The following is a 24,729-nucleotide window of genomic DNA, read 5'->3' on the forward strand; positions in this document are numbered from 1 at the left end:
CAATTCATTTTAAATTAAAAAATCCAATAAACAAGTTGAATCCCTAACTCTTTAGTATTGCTAATCTTTGTATAGAAGACACTCCTGAGACCAACCTCTTAAACTCTAGTTCACTTAGCCTACTGGAAATTCACTTAGTCATACAATCTTCAATTGATCAAGCCACTATCATCATGGTAAAGTACTCTTCAAATTAAGTCCAACTACCATTTAAAATAGTTGAAAATCTCTACTTAGTGGCATGCACATTAGAGTTCCATGATGGCCGGTGGTGTCCCCTAAATAATCACTACAAAAAACAAGGGCTATACCAAGAACAAACGTCGCCGGTAGAAGCCCATATGTCCTCGGTAGACACTATGCTGAGAACATGTCCTCGGTAGAAAGTTCTCGATACGACCTCGTCAGTAGAGGAAAACTTCTACCAAGGACATTAAATATGTTCTCGGTATAGGTTGTACTGAGGATAATAGTTCTCAGTATAGAGTTAACAATATCATCGGTGAAACCTGTCTTATTTTGTCATCTGGATGGGCTATGCTAAGGACACTGTCCTCAGTATAGACTGAACCGAATTTTTTTAATTTGTGCAATATTTATTTATTTATTGATTTACTTTGAAGTAAATGTAAAACAATAGATTAAAATTAAACAATTATATTAAACATATAAATAAAAACATAAGAGTACATTTGCTCAATCAAAATAAAGAGTTGTCCTAAACATGAAAATGTAATAGTCCATAATAATAAAATTCATACATAAGTCCTACTAACTTGGTGCTCCAACATAGGGATCATCAAGTGGTGGTGGGGCACATTAAGATCTCGGGGTGATACAATGAGTCCAGATGTGCTCCTCTAATTGTCGAACACACTCTCTCATCTCAGCCATCTCTTCATCTATAGTTTGTGGAGGATCAATAGTAAATGGAGTTTGGCCCCTTATGTTAAGGATACGCCCATATCCTTTCTGGTATCCACGTCATTTTTCGAAGACAGTTTGTACCAAAGACAAGTCGTCATCTTCAGGCGCGCTCGAAATTGGTGTGGAACTCTCAGTATCAATTGACTGTGTCTGTTGTGTGTTGCGATATGCACGCAATTCATCCTATGATACAATATATAATGTAATTATGTATTGTAAATAAAAAATAAAAAATTTGAAAATGTTTTAAAAAACTTAACGTACCTAGGGTTTTTTGGCTGTTTTTGTCACCCACCCTGTGCATGATTTATGGTGAGTATTGATCCAACTATCTTGGATCGGCTCAAGTTTCCCAGTCTCTAAATTGCATCGTCACATACATATTTTTTTTAAAAAAAATTAAACGTAAATAAGAAAAACAAACTTAAAAAGAATTAATTAAATAATTTTTTTGTAGCGGAGTGCTGGGATTGACTGAGAACCTCCGTAGGTGAGCTCTTTTAGTTTCTTCCTATTTTCCTTGTTGACCCCAGAACGTTTCTGCAAAAAGTTTCTGTTCGTAATATATTTAATTAAGAGAGTTAAGTTTAGCAAGAAATTAATACCAAAATGTCTAGGTGTCGAAAAAATTCAATGGCTTTTTGCCACTGCGTATCTGTGCAACCACCATAACGATTTTCTGGCCCATTAATCGTTAAATGTTCCTTAATATCATACTTCCAATCAAAATACTTTTTGGCACATGATGTATCAATGCCTCTCAAGATCCCAGGCATGTGCCCTTGTCCATATCTGGTACGCTCGATATAAAAAAACTCATCCTAAATTACAAACATTTATTAATAAATATGATATATAATTAAATAGAATTAACATAAATATAGAAATGACTTACCTCTAGATGTATAAGTATTCTTTGTTTCGAGTCATTTGGTACTTTTGACCATTGAGGACAGTCTGGATCTATGTATTGTCGAACAAGCAATCCCAACTCTCTTGAGAAATGTGAGTTGTAATCTTTAATCTCTTTATATGTTATCCCTCGCACGTTCCACTCGAGAGGGAGAGGACGCCACAACTCTTCCCTTTTTTCTCGCGTGTTCAATCCTTTGTGGCATCCACGCTTGTTTGGAGGCGCTATTGCATGTAAATTTAGTATTTCAACATTAATATGTATTAAGTGTTAAAATTTAAGGAGTGTGTCAATGTGTAATGTATTACCTCATTCACAATTAGCTGGGATATCTGATGGTCCACGTGGAGGATCGCATCCTCCACCATCACCCTCGTGAGATTGAGCAATAACGTCAGCCATATCTGAAAAATATAGATATTAAAATTATATTTATACTAAACACAATAACTATAATAATCAATTATTATTGTAAAACATAATTACTTCAACATAAAATTACATATAATAAAATCATACTATAAAATTACCACTCAATCATCACTATAATAATCTTCACTATCACCACCGGTTTCTATGTGTTCATCTTCCTCTTCATCATCTTCTTCTATGAATTCAGCTTCCTCTTCCTCCCCCTCTTCTTCCTCCTCCACCTCCTCCTCTTCCTCCTCCTCAATTGCAACATTATCTTTCTCAACAAATTGTAATGGAGCCCTCGTATGTTCAAAGCTGATTTGTGGCAACGGACCAAGATCAACGAATAATTGGAAATCAGAGGAACTAGTGTCGTGCATAACATCTACTTCTACATCCTCCAGTTGTTCTTCAACTAGTGGGATGTCCCACACATTTCTGTGAAGCACTACTTGGACGACTTTCCAGTGAGATTTATTTTTAAGGTCATCAATGTAGAAAACTTAGTTAGCCTGAGTTGCTAAGATAAATCTGTCATCTTTGAACGCCTCCGAACTAGTTTTAATACTATTTATGTTTTTCTCAGACTTTAATCCTGAAGATCGATTAGTGTCAAACCATTTGCACTTAAATAATACAACAGAACAACCAGAAAGATAGGCATCACTAAAACTTATTCCAACTAGCCGTAATAATTATTATTTTCAACTCCTGTTACAGAGACTCCACTGTTTTGAGTTTTGCGATTCTTGTCCCTATCATAACACAAAAATCTAACTCCATTTACAACACGACCAGGGTACGAAGCAACGAGAGTTGAAAAACTGTTTGCTAAAGAGATTAATTCTTCATATACTTCTGAAGAACTCGTTTGCTGAAGATGATAAATATTACTATAAAAAAATTAGGAAATTCATTTCTATGCAATTGGTCTAGGTTTTCAACACCTCGAGTCTGAAGAATTTCCATATCACTACAACAAAAATGAGTTTTAGGGGCGACATGTAACCCGAAAAGTCGCCCCTGATTAGTCGCCCATGAAAAAATGTCCCTAAAGGGTACATTAGGGGCGACTCGAAGGATCGCCCCTGATATTCAAATATCAGAGGCGACACAGTCACCCCTAAAACTTGAAATGTCGCCTCAAAAATTTGAAAATTTTGAATTATTTTTTTCGATATGTCGCCCTTGATACTCCATTAGTCGCCCCTAATACTTAATTATTAGGGGCGACATGTAGCCCCTAATACTATACTATGTCACCCCAAATGGTTGCACGTGGCATATTATCAGGGGCGACACTGTCGCCCCTGATACTATTTTATTTATAAAAAATTATAAAATAAATTAATTAAATACAATTTTAATTAATTATTTATCGAAATTATTATTTAAAATTTAAATAATTGAAAAAAAATATATTAAAAATAAAAATATTATATTAAATATTCAAATTAGTTTATTAAAATAACAATTGTACATATTCATAATACATTAACATAGCAAATATTCATATTGTTCATAAAATTTAACAATAATTAATAATAAAATAAACCTAGTCTCCTAAATCAGCTGCCTCGTCCTCCTCTCTATTGTCTTCTTGTTGTGGTTGTTGCGGTGGCTGTGGTTGTGATTGCTGCGGTGGCGGCATCGGCCAAGGATATTGGGGAGGTAATGTGGACGATCCAGCTCCATACATGTAGGGATACGATGGCTGGGAGGACGGTGGAATCGGACACGGATAAGGTGTTGCTCCGTACATATATGGAGGTACCATATGTTGAGACGGCGCTGCCCCGTACATAGAAGGATGAGTTGGAGCTGGAGGTTGAGAAGACGAAGTCCTAGAAATATTGTCACTATCAGGCACAGGCGGCATCTGAACGTTTGGTGGACGAAATGAAGGTACAAAATATTGAGTTAAGAAATTAACTTGATCAGTCAATTTCTGTAGATTATTCTCCAATTTTTCTATATATTCTCTTGAACGATGAGGAGGAACTTGAGACTCGCTGAAGTGAGAGTGTTGGGTAGATGATGACCCCGACCCCGACCCCGACCTCGACCTCGACCCCGACCTCGACCCCTTCAATTTGCGGCCCACTCCTCGCACATGTCCACGCCTTTGGCCTAATACTTTTTGTAGCACCTCCACCTGATCAACTGATGACGGACTATCATTATTAGAAGCATCAGTGGATGTTTGCTGAGTTTGTAACTCAAAATCAGCCTTCAGTTTTTCCTGTTTTCAAAAAATGTTAGACACTAACATTAAATATGACTCTATTAATATTAAAAAAATATAATTCAAACTTACATAATCTTGGCGAGCATCATCGTTCACGAAATCATTTGTTGCTTTCTTCCAATGATAATCCTTCCATGACTCAATGAGGTTCGGGTTTGTCTAAAAAATATAACTCAAATGTTAGAGAACATATAATTTAAAAGAAGATAATTTTGATAATATTTTATCTTTTACTTACTTTTTCAAAACGGATGGCTGCCAGCGATTTTGTACCCTGCGTTGTAGAATACTTTTGTTTCTTCCGATTTTCCTTATTCTTTATGGAGCGCGCAATAAATTGTGGACTTGTAAATAACTGACAGATCTGCTTCCACTCCTCCTTGTTAACATCGTTGGTTGGGTTGTTTAGAACCTTATCCCAATCCTCCTGTCCATTGTAGTGTTTCTCAAAGTGTTCGTGTCTTAGTGTTTTCCTATTACGGTATCGGTCTTTCATCTCTCGATCGATACCATCTAAACACTTTAAGAAATCCTCGCGACCCACTATTTGATAATAGTACTAAATTGAAAATTAAACATATTAATAATATATGTACTATATTAAAGACAAATTTTATAAAAAATATATTTAATACTATTTTTACCTGAATTATGCCAAGGACCTGATCCTTTTATTGTTTAGGCACTAATTCCCATGAACCGTAATGTCCAGGAACTTTCGTTTTAATTTGGGTTCCCACAAGGTGGACAAAAGCAGCGTGCTCGCCCCCAACAACCTTGTACGTTCGTGGGCAAAACGCTACTTCCAGTGGTTTTCCATTTTTACGCCGCCTCTCCTCTAGATCTTTTCCAATAGCTGCGCCACGACCCTTTTTCTTAGTTGGGATTCCTGTATTTTTTTATTATTAATAATACATAGAATATTAGTATATACATGATAAACATATTTGAGTAAATAAAATAACAAAAAAATTACCTGACTCGCATGTAGTCGGGATCCTAGTAGGATCCGGTGGAGGATCACCGCCAGCGTCTCCACCGTGAGCTCTAGCCACATCTACTGACATCTACTAACACGACAGTAATTTAACCTATCTATTTTAATATTTAATTATTATTTATAATTAATTTATTGAGTATTATTTCAATTGATTAGGTAATTTGAAACATGTTATTTGGAAACGAACTTTTTATTTCTCAATATGTATAATACATGAACACTAGATACAAAACTAAGTAGAATAGTCACTATCCTCACTAATTACATCAACATCTATCGGGCACACATCATCAGTATTATCATCACTAAGGTCGACGATTAATTCATCCTCATCTTCTGCTTCTTCTACATTGTAGTGATGATAATACTGATGATGTGTGCCCGATAGATGTTGATGTAATTAGTGAGGATAGTGATTATTCTACTTAGTTTTGTATCTAGTGTTCAATGTATTATACATATTGAGAAATAAAAAGTTCGTTTCCAAATAGCATGTTTCAAATTACCTAATCAATTGAAATAATACTCAATAAATTAATTATAAATAATAATTAAATATTAAAATAGATAGGTTAAATTACTATCGTGTTAGTAGATGTCAGTAGATGTGGCTAGAGCTCACGGTGGAGACGCTGGCGGTGATCCTCCACCGGAGCCTACTAGGATCCCGACTACATGCGATTCAGGTAATTTTTTTGTTATTTTATTTACTCACATATGTTTATCATGTATATACTAATATTCTATGTATTATTAATAAAAAAAATACAGGAATCCCAACTAAGAAAAAGGGTCGTGGCGCAGCTATTGGAAAAGATCTAGAGGAGAGGCGGCGTCAAAATGGAAAACCACTGGAAGTAGCGTTTTGCCCACGAACGTACAAGGTTGTTGGGGGCGAGCACGCTGCTTTTGTCCGCCTTGTGGGAACCCAAATTAAAACGAAAGTTCCCGGACATTACGGTTCATGGGAATTAGTGCCTAAACAATACAAGGATCAGGTCCTTGGCATAATTCAGGTAAAAATAGTATTAAATATATTTTTTATAAAATTTGTCTTTAATATAGTACATATATTATTAATATGTTTAATTTTCAATTTAGTACTATTATCAAATAGCGGGCCGCGAGGATTTCTTAAAGTGTTTAGATGGTATCGATCGAGAGATGAAAGACCGATACCGTAATAGGAAAACACTAAGACACGAACACTTTGAGAAACACTACAATGGACCGGAGGATTAGGATAAGGTTCTAAACAACCCAACCAATGATGTTAACAAGGAGGAGTGGAAGCAGATCTGTCAGTTATTTACAAGTCCATAATTTATTGCGCGCTCCATAAAGAATAAGGAAAATCGGAAGAAACAAAAGTATTCTACAACGCAGGGTACAAAATCGCTGGCAGCCATCCGTTTTGAAAAAGTAAGTAAAAGATAAAATATTATCAAAATTATCTTCTTTTAAATTATATGTTCTCTAACATTTGAGTTATATTTTTTAGACAAACCCGGACCTCATTGAGTCATGGAAGGATTATCATTGGAAGAAAACAACAAATGATTTCGTGAATGATGCTCGCCAAGATTATGTAAGTTTGAATTATATTTTTTAATATTAATATAGTCATATTTAATGTTAGTGTCTAACATTTTTTGAAAACAGGAAAAACTGAAGGCTGATTTTGAGTTACAAACTCAGCAAACATCCACTGATGCTTCTAATAATGATAGTCCGTCATCAGTTGATCAGGTGGAGGTGCTACAAAAAGTATTAGGCCAAAGGCGTGGACATGTGCGAGGAGTGGGCCGCAAATTGAAGGGGTCGGGGTCGGGGTCGAGGTCGAGGTCGGGGTCGGGGTCATCATCTACCCAACACTCTCACTTCAGCGAGTCTCAAGTTCCTCCTCATCGTTCAAGAGAATATATAGAAAAATTGGAGAATAATCTACAGAAATTGACTGATCAAGTTAATTTCTTAACTCAATATTTTGTACCTTCATTTCGTCCACCAAACGTTCAGATGCCGCCTGTGCCTGATAGTGACAATATTTCTAGGACTTCGTCTTCTCAACCTCCAGCTCCAACTCATCCTTCTATGTACGGGGCAGCACCGTCTCAACATATGGTACCTCCATATATGTACGGAGCAACACTTTATCCGTGTCCGATTCCACCGTCCTCCCAGCCATCGTATCCCTACATGTATGGAGCTGGATCGTCCACATTACCTCCCCAATATCCTTGGCCGATGCCGCCACCGCAGCAATCACAACCACAGCCACCGCAACAACCACAACAAGAAGACAATAGGGAGGAGGACGAGGCAGCTGATTTAGGAGACTAGGTTTATTTTATTATTAATTATTGTTAAATTTTATGAACAATATGAATATTTGCTATGTTAATGTATTATGAATATGTACAATTGTTATTTTAATAAACTAATTTGAATATTTAATATAATATTTTTATTTTTAATATATTTGTTTTCAATTATTTAAATTTTAAATAATAATTTCGATAAATAATTAATTAAAATTGTATTTAATTAATTTATTTTTTTATTTTTTTTATAAATAAAATAGTATTAGGGGCGACATTGTCGCCCCTGATAATATGTCACGTGCAACCATTTGGGGTGACATAGTATAGTATTAGGGGCGACTAATGGAGTATCAGGGGCGACATATCGACAAAAATAATTCAAAATTTTCAAATTTTTGAGGCGACATTTTAAGTTTTAGGGGCGACCCCCTTCAAGTCGCCCCTAATGTACCCTTTAGGGACATTTTTTCACGGGCGACTTTTCAGGTTATTAGGGGCAACATGCGTCACCCCTAAAACTCATTTTTGTTGTAGTGTCATTGCTGTCATTTAGAATATACCAATCCGACGTTTTCTTCACTTCATCATCAAAAGTTGTCAAGGATTTCTTACCAATTTGACGACCCTGATATCGAAAAACTTGCATTTTTTTATGTGATGAACCAACATCTACATTTCGGTCTGGACGATTGAACTTTGTTTCAACTCATTTCAAATACATGGAGCAAAATGTTAATGCCTCATCAACCACATATCCTACTGCTATTGACCCCTCAAGACTTGCTTTATTACAGACATAGTTCTTCAACTTTTTCATATACCTTTCAAAATGATACATCCACCTCATGTGAACCGGTCCTCCAAGTATTGCTTATTCCGGTAAATGTATTAGTAGATGGACCATGATATCAAAAAAAGCAGGGGGAAAATGTTTTCTAACTTGCAAATAATCTCAACAATTAAAGTTTTGACTCACGGAAAACTTATCATCAAACTTACAATTAATTTGTGTGTGTTCTAATCCACCTTTTCACTTCATTTTTATAAGGGTAAAGAACATCTCTCATTCATGTTTACAATATACATATAATGTGATTTACACTCATAATATTATTACATATTTGTAAAAATTTCGGCTGCACCTCCCCATAGTTCTCATAAGTGCGCAAACTAAAATTAAGTCTACCCACCAATGAGAACAAAAAAGATGCATACTGAAATCTCTACAAATGAAACAGTAAAAAGTAACAAATCACACTATCGGTATATAGTAATCCCAAACAGTCCGAACTGGACAATTCAGAGAGAGGCAAATTTAAGAGTCATTAATGACTCACCCTCTTCGAACGGGTCTAAGGCTTTTAGTGAAAATAGAAATAATTAAAAAATTATCACTATGTGATAATAACACACTATCCTATCTTTGGTAATAATTTCTTATTACCAAAGACAAACAAATAGATAAATTTTTTGTCTTATAATACTTGTGTTGTTTTCAATGAATTATAATGTTTTATGATGTCTAATTGTAATATGTTTAATAATTATCTTTATTTGTTTATATTTAATTATTTAAATTTATTAATAATTAATCTTTGGTTAAATATTAAATTTAGTAATTTTAACACTATTTTGATTAGAATAAAAATTATTTTAAAAGTATTAGGCTTACTTTTTTTCTTCTAAATTAAACTACTTTATTATTTTCAATTAATATATAATAAATTTTAATTAGTTTTATATTTAATATTTAACATGAAAATGTTCACTAATATTTATAATATTTATTTTCATGATAATTAAAAAATTATTAAATTTACTTGTTAACTCACTAATGAAATCAATTAAATGTTTGTTTTATTGAAAAATTATTTTATTAAACATTTTAGCTGATATCCTAAATTTATAAAAAAAAAATCTGCAGCATAACGACTATATTTTCATCTATCTCAAAATAAAAAACATGCAATAAACACCCAAAAAATACCCATGCAAAACTACAGAACATTGCAAACACATTTGTATAACTAAAAGTCAAATTACATACAAAAAATATACTATTAAAGTATAAGACTAACTAAAAGTAATTCACTTAAAGGTAATCTAAAATAAAATTTATAAGTTCTATAATCTATTAAATTTAATTTTGTACATAATATTTACCAAATAACAAAAAATCCATTTTAATACAAAGAATAAAATACTAATTAACTAGTTAACAATTTTCTAATTCCTAATCTCATTTTTACTAATAAGCATTTTTAAAATCTAATAATAAAAACATTCACCCTAATATAATAACAGATTTTTATTAAAACTAATATTAATTCATTTATATAAAAAAACATAAATCATTCAAAAATTGTAGAATAAAAATCAAACAAAACAGAAAAATTAAAAACAAATTACCTTTAAAGTCCACTTCAAATCCCTCATTGGAGCTCAAGAAAAATCACACGAACACCTTCAAATAAAAAGTCTACAAAATACAAAAATAGATTTCTATTTTATAAAGATATATGAGGAAATTAATTTTACCTTATGAAACAGAAAGAAACTTTTAACTTGGGAAAGTTTTGGACCAGATTTTTAAGAGGGAAATTGAGCATTTTGTGTAGAGAGAGGAGGAGAAGAAGAGAAAGATTCGTCTCTGTAAAAAATGAGAGAAAGAAGAAGAAGAAAAGGGTCAGGCGCACCTGAGATATTTATTGACGTTCTCGATATAGCAACCTACTATTTTCCCAACCCAAAAAAAAAGTTAGTATTTGAAAATGCATATAAGTAATAATGTTCTCGGTATAAGTGAATAGCCGCAAAATCTTATATACTTTTGTTTATAAGTAGTCCAAATGGTCACCGGTGTTGTTGGAAAATGTACTCATAATCTTGCCGGAGAATGGCGAAGAGTTGAACAAAATGATTGGTCGGAATTTGTTCAAATTGCGATGCTGACTCCAATGGAACTAACCACTCGTAGAGTAGTGATCGGAAAGTGATCAAAATCTCACGACAACAAATCATTTTTTTTCGCGCATACGAACACATGAGTTGTCAAATAGCAGCGAGACATTGGCGGTGCGGTCGTTTCTGGCGAATGGTGCATTCATCTCCGGCACATGGTGGCAATGGAGGCTCCGAAGTTGGCTGATCTGGTTTTGCCGACGGTGCCGGGCAAGTGAGGGAGGAAAAGAGAAATGGGGAAAGGAGCTTTGACCCAGTGGGTTCCACCAGTGTTGAAAAGTAATTTTATGTGAAAAAAAAATATGTTGGGTTTTTACAGTATATACTATATAGTTTGTTGAAAATATTAGCATTTTTTTTATTATAATGAATTAAATTATGAAGAAGTTTTGTGTCAACTTGTTATATACATGCAGAGATACGGATGAATCACGGACGTACATCTATTTAATGCAAATATTCGTCGGGAAGGGAATGCATAAAGTTTGGTAATTCATCCAAAGGCTAAGTGACAAAAACTTATATCGGAATGAGAGAGAGAGAAAGACAAGAGAGACCTGTGTCATTAGTGAAACAATGGACTCGTGAACTAGCAGGACCTTATTATTATTATTATTGTATAGCAAATTCCACTACTTCCAACCACGTCTCACTAGCTATATCTTTTTCTTGACTATTTTGCCACCTGAAATATAGATATATATTACATATACCAACAAAAAGACAATGTTTATAATTTGTTCACATGCAATTTTTCTCCTTATTCCTAGAAAAACTTGGATCAAAAAATAAAAATAAAAAACACGAAAATGAGAGAGAGATGAGGATAAGAACAGTGCTAATTTCACACGATATTATTAAGGATATTGTGTTTTGTCTCATTATCTGTTTGGATGTGTGTTTTGACAAATTACTTTTTGGACCCTATATTTTGTAAAATTGTTAAAATAGTTACCTAACTCAATTTTGATGAAGAAAAAATTGAATATAACAACACAGTTTTTAAGGAGAATGATTTTATTTTTGTTCAGAATTTTAGTTTGGTAAATTATTTTAATCATTTTATAAAACATAGGGTCCAAAAAATAATTTGTCAAAATACATGGTTCAAACATGAAAAAAAACAAGGTCCAAAAAAGTATAAACCCTATTATTAAATTAGATGCGTGGTTCTCTCTGCATCTGGTCCGCCATAGGCTACTATTTTCAGCTCGACCAATTAACTTGTTGTGATTATGAATATGGGAAACAGATTTTTTTTCATGAATATGCGTATGTAAATTGTAATTAGCATATTATGATATAATATTTTCTTTAGTTTGTACGTGACAGTATAACCGTTTTTTATTTTAATAAAATCCATGTCAAGATATTATCGGAAATAAACCTCAAATGTTTTTATTCTAACATCATTCTTCTTATCCTCCTAACCAACTAATAATGCAAGTAAAATTAATCTTCCTTAATAACCACCTCTATATCTCCCTTGAACCAAACTTGATCTCTCTCTCTCTCTCTTTCTCTCTCACTCTCCTCCTCATTCTTCATCCATGGAATTCCAATCTCACTCCCCACCACTGCCGTCGCCACTGGTCAAAACCTACGAAGTAACAGCCTCATCAATCTCCTACACAAAGTCAACCACATGTACCATAACATCATTTCCACCGTTGGATCTCGTCTTCAAATCATGCACAAAATCCCCACCAACCCATATACTCCGAGATGTCTCCTTCACCGCCTGCCCCTCTGAAATCCTCGCCGTGGTCGGTCCAAGCGGCGCCGGAAAATCTACTCTTCTGGACATCTTAGCAGCCCGGACTTCCCCTACCAAGGGCACCCTTTTCCTCAACTCTTCTCCTCTCAACCCTTCATCTTTTCGCAAGCTCTCATCATACGTACCTCAACACGACGCATGTCTCCCTCTCCTAACAGTCTCTGAAACATTCGCCTTCGCTGCCCGCCTCCTCTTCCCCAAGACCTCCGACGTCAACGACATCATTACGTCTATCCTGACCGATCTCAAGCTGAGCCATCTGGCTGATGTTTTGCTCGGACATGGTCTCTCAGGTGGTGAACGACGACGCGTTTCGATAGGGTTGAGTCTTCTTCATGACCCTGCTGTTTTGATTCTAGACGAGCCAACCTCTGGTCTTGATAGTACTTCGGCTTTTAATGTCATGCAAATCCTTAAGTCCATTTGCGTTTCACGTTACCGGACTGTCGTTTTGTCTATTCACCAACCGAGCTTTAAAATACTCTCTTCCATTGATAGAATCCTCTTGTTGTCCAAGGGAAGTGTTGTTCACCATGGTACACTTTCTTCTCTTCAATCATTCTTGCTCTCTAATGGCTTTACTGTCCCTTCACAGCTCAATGCTTTAGAATACGCCATGGAAATACTCAGTCAACTTCATGAGTTAAAACCGGCCATTACTACTCCCTCTCCAAATGACAATACCAGTACACCTTCTTCTTCTTTTTCTGATAATAATAATATAAATTATAGTACTCATATCTCAAATATGGTGAGGTATAAGAGCTCAAGAATACATGAAGTACTGACCTTGTACTACAGGTTTTGGAGGATCATTTACAGAACAAGAGAGCTTCTATTAACCAACACTTTGGAGGCTCTCATCGTTGGTCTTGTCTTAGGAACCATTTACATAAACATAGGATTCAACAAAGAAGGCATCGAAAAAAGGTTTGGTCTGTTCGCTTTCACTCTCACTTTCCTTCTCTCTTCCACAACCGAAACGCTTCCCATATTCATCAATGAAAGACCAATACTTATAAGGGAAACATCAAGTGGGGTTTATAGGCTATCATCTTATCTAATAGCCAACACCCTTGTTTTCTTGCCTTACTTGTTTGCCATAGCGGTCATATACTCAGTCTCAGTCTATTTTTTAGTAGGGCTTTGTGCTACTTGGCAAGCCTTTGCTTACTTTGTACTAGTCATTTGGGTAATAGTTCTTATGGCGAACTCTTTTGTCCTCTTCTTAAGCTCATTGGCCCCAAATTACATTGCCGGAACTTCACTCGTCACTATACTTTTAGGGGCTTTTTTTCTCTTTTCGGGTTATTTCATCTCACAAGATTGTATGCCTAAGTACTGGCTTTTCATGCACTTTTTTTCAATGTACAAATATGCCCTTGATGCCCTTCTTATAAACGAATATAGTTGCCTTGTATCAACGTGTTTGATGTGGTATGAAGAAGATAATAAAGAATGCATGGTGACTGGAGGCGACGTTTTGCAGAAGAGAGGGCTCGATGAGAGGCAAAGGTGGACTAATATTTACATCTTGATTGGGTTTTTTGTGCTTTATCGGGTGCTTTGGCTGCTGGTTTTGATCAGAAGGGTTTCAAGGTCAAAAAAGTGAAATATTTTCATAGAAGTTGATGAAGTATATTAAGAAATTTTAAGTAAATTTTGTCAACTTGTGATATAACTTCATGTTGCCAGAATGAGATTAAAAGATGACTGCTCTCCCTCGTCTTTTTGTTCTGGAACATCAAATTAACGAATCAAATACAACAATAGATTTCATTTCAAATTTGTAACTTTATCTCCTATGTACCTGCTTTGCATTTTTTTTAATAGATGAAGCACGATGATCAAATATATATATATATATATATATATATCTTCTATATACGAAATACGAAATACTTGATTTTAAAAGATTTTTTTATTCTATATATTTGACAGAATATATTTTTAAAATTAATTAAAAATAAACATTTATTAATTATATTAATATAAAAAAAATACTATACAGGGTCTACCTCCTATTTCAATGTTTTACTCTACCTGCGTCTCTGAGAATATACTTTTAAAATTAATTAAAAATAAATTTAAAAATTATTAAATATCATTATTATAATAATATTTAATACAAAATTAAGTATTTAATAATTATATCAATATAAATATAATTTTAAATGTTATAAAATATCATTATTATAATAATATATAATACAAAATTAAATATTTAATATTTATATTGATATAAATTTAAATATTATAAAATATTATTTTTATTATAATATATAATCTTAATTTTATAAAATTTTGATAGATAAATATTTAGTAATTATATTAATATAAATTCATGTATTATAAACTATCATTATTATACTAATATTTAATATAAAATTATATATTTAATAATTAAAACAAGTTTTATTTTTATTTTTAACATATATATTTTAATTTTAATTGTTAAATCAACCTAATTTAACTGCATTATCACGATATATATATCTCGATCCAATCTATTATATCCATGATGATAATTGTATGTATAAATATGTAACGTGGTGTACTCATCATTGAATATAATTCATTTTTTGGAAAGAAAAGTTTCCATATCATCAGTATACTATTAATTTCTCATTAAGTAGTGATAATTTTGATATCATAATTGGTTGCACATTGGTGAGAATCTCTTGGAACATTTGTTGAGAACATAAAGTCACTATTATTAATATACCCATTATTATTATTATTTATTGTAGAACTGAAGTCACCATCACGGGTGGCTTTGGAAGTGATTAATAAGCACAGTACGTATGATAAGAGGAAGAAAACAAAAGGAGTGGACCAATTTGATTTGATTAGATCTTGTTTTTCATTTATTTATTTAAGGGACCTCTTCACGGGTTCCTCTTTCTTCGCTTTTTCGTCCGTGAACTCTTCTATTAATTATATATTAACTTTCTCTATTATACAAAGGTGGCAGTGGTACTCTCTCCGTGTCCGTGATGCGCAGACTACCTCTGGATTTGTCAATAGTATCATACCCCTAAAAACGGAACCACCCCCACATTCTTTTCTTGGCTATACAGCTACAATATTAGAAGACACAGGCTTTCTCAGCTTTTTTTTTTTTTTTTTTTCAATCTTAAATATATAGGAAATTATCTTTTATGAGATTTTTTTTACAAGTTTATAAAAATATGGCTTTTTTTTTTCTTCAAAAAAACTTACTTTATGATTTTTTTTTTAAATAAATAAATTTTATGGAATTAGTTTACTATTTTTTTTTATAAAAAATAATTTATGTCACAGATTTACTATTAATTAAATTTATTTAAATTAAGAGATTGTTTTAGCCATTTAAATATTTTTCATTTGATTATTTTTATATTAGTTTTATTATATATATAATATCGACTTAGTATTTTAAAAAGGTAACAGTAGCACACTATATTTTTATTTATTATTATTTGTTTATGTGTATGGTTATTTTGAATTTAATTATATTAATTGTTAAGTGTTTAAATATTTTAAATGATTTTAATTGTTTTATTTATTTGAATAATGGTGATTGGTTGTGCATGAGTTTTGATTGTGTGCATGTGTGAGCATAGTAAGTAGTGATAGACATGCCTGATTGTGTGTGTGCAAGTGAATAGCATGCATGATGAGCATGCAAGAGAATGTAATGAACCTAGACTAGGGAAAGTGAGTGATTTCTCTATTTTTAGAAAGACTATCAACTTGAGAATTCTAGAAGGTTAGTGATTCATACTAGAGAGAGAAGAGGAAACAAAAATTGTAATAGAAATGAGAGAGTGGCGTGAGCTTGGAAGAGCAAGGGCGAAAGAATTTTTCCTTATTAATTTATTGTCTTCCTTTTCTTGATTGAAAATAGAGAAAACAATATTAGGTAAGTAATCACTATGTGATTGATTCTATTAGTTGTCTTTCGCTAATTTTTAGTGAAAATTGGAATTGATTATGTGAGTTGTCTCATACTTGGACAAGATAGTGAGAAAGAGAAAGAAGTGGTGAGCAAGGAAAAGAGTTGTCATTTTTTAAAAATTCCTGTAACTTTGGACTGAGGCTCGGTAAAACCACCATAACTTGATATGTAGGAGTCTAATTTTAATGAATTTGGTACTGTTAAAAAGCTAATTAAAATATCTACAACTTTTGCGAAATAGAGTTTTTCTTAAAACGCAACGAATAAGAGTCAAAATAGGGGCCCAATCTATGGGACATTTTGGGCTGCGAGATTATTTTAGTGTTTTGATTTAGGGTAAATATATAATGGAAAAAATGAATATTGGGGATTCATTTTTCCTTGGGGCTCCGAAAATACAGAGAGGAAAAGAAAGAAGGAAAGAGGAAGTGAAGAAAGGGCCTTCAAATTTTCTAGGGTATGAATTGAAGTTTATGGTTTCATTCTTTCTTTTTCTTCTTCTTGGTTCTAAGTTTGTGAAATTCCTGGTGATGTTAGGTGAATTTCACAAGAGCATTTGTGGAGATGCTTCCCTAGTAGCATGAAAGGAGGAGTGAATTAGTGCGCTACCTTCTCCCCAAGGCCTCCTCGATCTTCTTGGACTTTGTTTATGTCTGATTCCACCCGAACTGCTAATGTAGATTTTTTCCGGTAATGGCCCCGACACACTTTTCGCCTAAATAAGTTATTTTTCATCTTCCGATAGTTCTGACCTGCAGAGTGAGCTCCAAAAACTTGCAACCTATGACCAAAAAGTTTCAAATTAGGTAGAGTAACTAATAGAGTAGAAGGTAAGATTATATATTCTATGTCTTAGGGTTTGGTCTACAAGGGTAAGATTATACTTCTTAGTCTCTTATGATTGATTGATGAGAATTTGGTTTTGGATAGTAATAGGTTGATTATTATGCTAAGGGTTGTAGATTTCGACGTAGCGTACTTAAGGTGAGGAAGGATTTTGTCTTGATGTTGTTTTTATTTTTGGGTTTCACCTATGTGAAATGTTGTAATAGAACTTGTTAGGATTGTTGCATGTTTATGTGTGGCTTATTCGTTTTATGTTCTCTCCATGATCTAGAATACGCATGTGGAGTTTCTAATTGATTTTCAATCATCTTGTTCATGTGTTTGATGAGGTGATTTTGGTTGGGCCTAATCTAGGGTTCTTATGATAGCAAAAGAATTGATTATATGTATATGTTTGATGTTTTTAAAAATAGAGGCATGTTGGAGTTTCAAAATATTTTATGAGTTATGATTATTTTTATTTTTCTTTAAAAGATTAATATTGGGTCATGGTTGTTTTATTAAATTTGATGTCTTGATAATAAAGATGCAAATTGGATATTAGTAATGTGCTATATGGGTTTCGGCCTAGGGTATTTAAAAATGGATTGTGAGTTTGTTTTTGCTTCTTGATTCTATTTTTAAAAAGGGATATTAGTATGCTATGTGGGATTCGACATTGTGAGTATAGTTTGGTTTAGACTAGTTTGATTTTTTATTGTTGTTAGTTTTGCATGCTAGTTGTAATTTTAAGTTGTCCAAAGTGTAGAAACGTGTTAGAGTAAAATGTTAAATTGATAAAAATAATTATGAGCATTTTAAGCATTACTATGTGATTTTGTGCTTGCTTATTTTTAATTGATTTAGAATGTTTTTTTTTTTCACAGATGATTTAAAATGGATTAAATTATGTCATGAGTCATGCTATATGTTAAAATGAGAAAATGTATAAATTTTGTACATATGTTCTTGCACTTGTTTGAGAAACCCTATGATTTTATGTGAGATTACATGTTTAAAAGATAAGAAAATTAAATAAACATGTGCTGAAACTTTATTTTAAAAGTTGTAAAATTGAGACTCGTGAATATGCAAGATTATTTTAATGTACATGTAAAAGATATTTTTTACCAAGTTTAATTAATTATAAATAATGTGATTTTATGACATAATGATTTCTAGAAAAAAAAAATATAAAGATGTCATATTTTATTTAGCCTAAAGAAAAATGTTATTTTCTTAATTTTGCCATATTCAAAAAGGATCTTTAAATAAAGTTAAATAATTATTTTGAAAAGTGGGTTTCCAAAATAAATTATTAAATAATTAACAAGTTAATATTTTGTACAACTTACGCTGTGATCATTATGACTAAAATAAATTTTGAAATAAAATTTATGTATGATATCGTTAAGTTTTACGAGAATAAATAATAGCAAAATAAAGTTGGTAATTCATTTTTGAGATTAATGATACTTACTAAATTTTTGTAAAATCATAAAGAAAATAAGTATAATATTTCCAACTTTAATTGAGTTTTTGAGAATGGTCTCAAGTATGCATGTTACATGCAAATGCATTTTTACTCACAATTACATGCTATTTGATTAAGTCTATGTTTATTGTTTAAGATCATTGAGGATTGATTAGTGAAATGACATTATTTTTTTATGATTTTATGTGAGACATAGGAGTATGATTTTATGTATGGATTTGTTGCTAGGATTAAGACTATGGTGCAACTTATGTGAGATAGGTGCCATGTGTGCATGGCCCATGCCCACGTGGGATGTGCTTAAAGTGTTCATGTGTATTTTACATGATATTAAGACGAGTGTTTGATTCCTATTCTAGGCTCGTTGTGAAGTATTAGGAGGTTAGCTAGAATTCTTATGCTTTTATGTTGAATTGTATAATCAGTTGTGAGTTAAATTGTTATGTATGTATGTGTTGTATGACTGTATGAAAAACAGAGTGTTGTCAGCCAGCTGAACGCAACACAACAAAGGAGTTACTAAGTTATAATGTAGCTCGTATGATGAACGTGCTGATGATATTATGGGACCTGAGATCCTGATTACTTCACAAAGGAGGATTTACTGGGTTATGCTTTTCTAACGCCCTGGATAACCAAGACCGTTACACTGTGTGTTTAAAATAGTGCAGGACTTGCTAATCAAGTATTTCAAATGAAAATGTGATCCTATAGTCATAAACATGTAGAGTTAAAAAGATTTTGGTCATAAACAGATAATTCTCATTAAAATGATTGTTTAGTACATGGGATCCCAAAACAGGGTTTAAAAGACATATTTACAAAAAAATTCCAAAAGTTATAACTAAACATGGCCATTCTAATGGAAAAATATAAGTTTTAGGTTTCTGTCCCTGTACAAACCCTCAACCGTGGCGGTCGAGCAGCTGACAATGTACACCTCGCCCCCAGAGCTCTCCAACTCATGGTTGAACCATCAAACCCTTGCCTTTACCTGCACCACGTAGCATCCGTGAGCTGAGGCCCAACAAAAAAACTCTATTGCATTGCATAATCAAAAATAGTAAACAGATAACTCACAAATCATTAATCAAATATTCAATAGACCACATCATTCACATAATCAGTGATATCAGCCAACCAACCAATAATTAACCATCCTGACAATGAGCATGCCATAAGCATCAGATTAACATCAATAAACATATCACACAATATCTAGGGTACACGCCCTTAGGTCGCTCCCTCTATTTAAGTCACTGTCTTTGGCTCACTTAGGGCAAGCGCAGTGTTCAACCCACTGACTCTGGCTCGCTTAGGCCAAGCTCAGTGATTATTTGATTAACCTCAGCTACCAGTGGATGAGTCGCGTCCTGCGAGTCGCGTCCTGTGAGCAAATATTGATTCCGACACTCTTAGGCTGTTTATCACATGTCCCCATGGCATAATACCATCTTATGACATCACATACAAGTATAGGAAACTCTTAGTCCCAACATAACCACATAATTGGGTGCAGTTTTCTTACCTTTGATTCCAAGCGCTTGGGCTAACTGAAGCTACACTTGAGCACGATCCCGATCCGAGCCCTAGCGGAAACCTAGTCATAACCATAAAATAGAACCATCATTAACTCAATTCTGTAACCCAACTTCAGGACCAATCCCAAGCCCTCGGGAAGCCCACTTCCACTAAATGGGGTGGTGGAATCGACCCCCAAGCAAAAACCCTAAGAAAAACACCCAAAACCCACTTCTAGAGACAGGGTAGCGCTACAACGCCACATGGTGGGCGCTACAGCGCTACAAACAGGGACAAAAACCCCCCCAGGAAATGAATCCTAGCATTGTAGCGCGCCAAGGCTAGCGCTACAAACAACATGCATGGATTTTCTAGGTTTTCCCTTTGAACTTCCCCGAGCCAAAGCTCTACCAAACCACTCCAAACTTATCCAACCTCAAAATTGACCTTACAACCCACTATAACTCAACCGAAACAACCCATCAACATCAAAATCTCAGCCAAAAACATCATCAAACACAAAAATCACACTTGAGCTCAAGAGCTCAAGAACACCATCAGAAAACCAGAAACCTAGAACTTTAAGGTTAGAATTGATTACCTTAACTGAGAGAATCCAACCTTAGGTTGTTTCTATGCCCTTACAGCCTTTATTTCCTCAAATCCCCAAGCTCAAGCCCCTTGATTTTCATCCAAAACTCAAAATCAGAATCAACTTCTTCAAATTTAGAAAACTTAAACCAAACTCTTAAACCTTACCTTAACTTGAGCTAAATCCTACTGAACTTCGAGCCACTCCAAGGATCAGAGTCCTAGGACCTTGCCTAGACTTTTCTCTGAGTTTCTAGCTCCAAGATCCACAAGAAATGGTGAAGATTAGGCCAACCAAATGGAGGAGAAAGAGGTCTCTGTTTTTTTTCCTTCTCCTTATCTTTTCTTTCCTTCAGCTTCCAATTCTTTCTACAAATTCCACTAACTCCAAATAAACAGAATAACACTTATCCCGTTAAAACACCAAAAGACCTTTTTTCCCTCCAAAATAAACCTAAGCCTTTAAACACTCTAAGGGCATTTTGGCCATTTGCTCCCAATTCTCGTGTAATGCCCGAATTCTCCGATGTGTTTAACGGCATGAACAGTAGGCTGGGAGGGCCATACTTGCTTAATTATGTTATTAATTGATTAAATGCATGTATATGTTGATTATATTATGATATGATGTGAAATGCATGCATATGAGTCCATATTTACAATTACAGGGGTGTGATGATAATTTGGCCCGTTGAGGGTAATTTGTGTATTTGGGTGCATGATATGATTTGTGAATGAGATTCCATTATTATGGAGATATATTCGAGCTAAGCAACATGAGACGGTTATTTTTAGTGGATTAGCGGTTTTGCCATAACGGGGTCAATTTTGGGGTAATAAAAATGTTCATTTGGTGATAGATTGGGAATATTTGAGATCAGGGTGAAATTCTGGAGGTTTTGACTATAATGTCCCCGGGGGTGTTTTCGGGACCCCGAGCATTAGGTTTTATTTGAGGTTACTTAAGGTTGAAGTAGCTTATCAGATAGAGCATACGATAGAAAACCTTTCGTTCCCCTTCGTTAGTTCATTTTCATCACCCGGAGCACATTTGACGAAATCTTGAGTTCTAGGAGTCGGAATCGAGTGAGGATCGAGGCATAGTGATCCTAGGAAATATTAGAAGCTTCTTAACTGAAGGATTCGACGGAAAACAACCCAATTGAAGGTAATCGAAGTTTAATTTTTGAGTTTTTCTGAGTTTCTAAGCTTTGAATTGATTTTGTGAATTGTTGAGTTTCCGATCCGTTTAAACCTTGGGTTTTGAGGGTTTTGATGCATGGGGAAGCTTGGGAAATTTGATTTGATGATTGGGGAATGTTTTGGTATGTTTTTGGAAGATTTGGAGGGTTTAAAACACGTTTGGGAATGGCCCAGGGTTGGGGGCTGCGGCCATGTTCTTGGGCGCCGCGGCCCTAGTTCGAAGAAGCAGGTGTCAGGAAATTGGCCTTACTGGGTGCCGCGGCCTGGGCCGCAGACCTAGCCTCAGAGAACCCTAGGGGCCGCGACCCAGGGTGCTAGGGTCGCAGCCCTTGCCTTGTTTTCGCCCCGTTTGCTCGTTTTGACCCCGAGAACCTAGTTTTAGGCCTCGGGAGTGTCCTTACTACTTGGATTAGTTTGGATTGATCTCTTGGAGGTTAGATAATGGTTTGAGAGCCTTGATTATCTTGATTATTAATGGTATCCCATATGTGTTGTGATTAGGTAACCGCTAAAGGACTAAAAGCTAAACTGTTCTCAAAGGTTGTTCTTTTGCTTACTCTAGCTCGAATCAAAGGTAAGAAAACTGCACCCAAAGTGTGACATGCATGGATATTTGTGAGGCATGTTGATTGTATAAATATGGACATGGATTGAATACAGAATCGACAAAAGTGTTAGTATTAGCTGTGAAGCTGTGACTTATTTGTCAGGTTCGGCAGTGATACTGGACACAGGTCAGGTAGCACTGATTTATTTGTCAGAACGGCCTTAGCGTGAATCACACAAGCCAACAGAGATTAGATCTAATCGACTACTAGCATTGAATGACTCAAGGAGCATTAATGCCTGACCGACCCTGAGGGTCGATGAATAAATAGAGCTTGGAGGCTAGTGACTTACCTAGTAGTCACTCTCCCGCTAAAAAGAGAGCTTGGAGGCTAGTGGCTTACCTAGCAGCCACTCTCCCGCTAGAAAACAGAGCTTGGAGGCTAGTGGCTTACCTAGTAGCCACTCTTTCGCTAGAAAACAGAGCTTGGAGGCTAGTGCTTACCTAGCAGCCATTCTCCCGCTAGAAAAGAGAGCTTGGAGGCTAGTGGCTTACCTAACAGCCACTTTCCCGCTAAAATCATGTGATGTTCATTTGCTTGTTTGAAAGCTTTATGATTCAGTGTGATTATAATGATAATCATTTGATAATGTTTATGAAAAGTATTATGTTTTCTTGCTGGGCTATGGCTCATGGGTGCTATGTGGTGCAGGTAAAGGGAAAGAAAATCTCACCTAGCCATGAGTAGAGAGCTGATGTGGTGATGTGTACATATGCGACCGCTTGACCACCACGACCAAGGAGTTCTCAGAGGAACTAGGGGGTTTACCGTATTTTTGCCGCTTAGGTCGGCGGGAATGTAAATTTGAAACAGTAACGACCATTTTGTACTGAGAACCACTTGTAAATGTTTTGTTTAGCTCTGTAGAGCAGTTTGTAATAAAATCTCCATTTCCTTTTTATTGGTTTTATACCTTAACCTGTTAATTACACTTAGAGCACGTTTTTGACCAAAGGACTCAGGTAACGAGTCAAATTTCCAATCCACCGTTCACCGTAATTGTTCTGGGGTAGCCAGGGCGTTACAACTTGGTATCAGAGCAATGCCAAGGTTGAGGTTCCTGTAGACTGGCTGGGCATGTACACACATCACTGAAGTCAAGCTCAACTCATGGTTTGGTAACTCTTTACGTAGTTATGTTTATAAATGCCTAAGTGTGGTGCAAATGCTTTACCTGTAAGCCTGAAATATTATGAACTGTTATGTGATACATGCTGAGTGCTGAGTGCCATAAACATGTATCCGTTTATGAATATTGAATGACTGTGGAATATGATAATTGTCTGCTTGTTCTTGGACCGTGAGGCGGCAAGAGGTTTAGTTATGACTACCTGACTGGCCGTATTGACTATTGTTTCAGTAAGGTATCAGTGATAGAATGAACCCAGAACAGACAGAAACTACAGCTGGCCAGAGTGGTCAGGGTTAGAATAATGACAATAGTCAGGGTCAAGAGAATGACCAATCCCAAATTCCACAGCCAGCACCTGCAAACTGGCAGCAGTTGTTTAATGATTTGTAGGCTATAGTATTGAAACAGGGAGAGGAGCTTCATCTCCTGAGGCAGCAGCAAGTGCCTGCAGTGGTTAATGTACCAGAGGCACCTTCTATGTCAGTGCCAATTATTGGGCAACTGCCTGGGGTTGAAAACAGACTGGAACCTCTTCATGAGCTGTTCAGGAAACAACAACCTCCTATTTTTGAAGGCAGTGTTGATCCTATCAAGGCTGAACAATGGATGAGCATGCTTACCACTATTCTTGACTTTATGAAGGTAGTTGGCAGTGAGAGGGTGGCCTGTGCTGCCTATATGTTTTGGGATGATGCCCGGATTTGGTGGGAAGTGGTTGGCCAAACCAAGGATGTTAATCTCCTGAACTGGGAGGAGTTTCAGACCTTGTTTAATGAGAAGTACTATAATGATGCTATTAGAGCGGCGAAGGCCGATGAATTTATGAGGCTATTTCAGGGAAGCTTATCAG

General features: G+C 34.8%; 2 protein-coding genes and 1 long non-coding RNA gene across 5 annotated transcripts; 1 reads left to right on the forward strand and 2 right to left on the reverse strand.

Moving 5' to 3' along the window:
- Positions 1 to 637: 637 nt before the first annotated feature.
- LOC133834646 (uncharacterized) lies at positions 638 to 11,121 on the reverse strand. 3 transcript variants are annotated; one of them, XR_009893406.1, is made up of 8 exons: positions 10,655 to 11,121; positions 10,523 to 10,559; positions 10,236 to 10,305; positions 2,149 to 2,244; positions 1,823 to 2,064; positions 1,410 to 1,748; positions 1,192 to 1,286; positions 638 to 1,110 (listed from the first exon to the last, which is right to left on the reverse strand). It is a non-coding gene; the product is annotated as an uncharacterized LOC133834646 (long non-coding RNA). The 3 variants fall into 3 exon arrangements; XR_009893407.1 differs by having other exon boundaries at positions 1,192 to 1,467; XR_009893405.1 differs by having other exon boundaries at positions 1,192 to 1,748.
- LOC133777635 (uncharacterized) lies at positions 3,674 to 5,569 on the reverse strand. The gene is made up of 5 exons (XM_062217321.1): positions 5,479 to 5,569; positions 5,279 to 5,391; positions 4,741 to 5,061; positions 4,572 to 4,661; positions 3,674 to 4,496 (listed from the first exon to the last, which is right to left on the reverse strand). The coding sequence occupies exons 1-5, from the start codon at positions 5,567 to 5,569 to the stop codon at positions 3,810 to 3,812; spliced, it is 1,302 nt and encodes a 433-aa protein (XP_062073305.1). The 3' UTR covers positions 3,674 to 3,809.
- Positions 11,122 to 12,186: 1,065 nt separating the features above from the next.
- On the forward strand, positions 12,187 to 14,418 carry LOC133834644 (ABC transporter G family member 8-like). The gene has a single exon (XM_062264318.1). The coding sequence runs from the start codon at positions 12,338 to 12,340 to the stop codon at positions 14,174 to 14,176; it is 1,839 nt and encodes a 612-aa protein (XP_062120302.1). The 5' UTR covers positions 12,187 to 12,337; the 3' UTR covers positions 14,177 to 14,418.
- Positions 14,419 to 24,729: the final 10,311 nt, after the last annotated feature.

This window comes from Humulus lupulus, chromosome 5 (genome assembly GCF_963169125.1).
Source record: "Humulus lupulus chromosome 5, drHumLupu1.1, whole genome shotgun sequence".
Classification (NCBI taxonomy): Eukaryota; Viridiplantae; Streptophyta; class Magnoliopsida; order Rosales; family Cannabaceae; genus Humulus; species Humulus lupulus.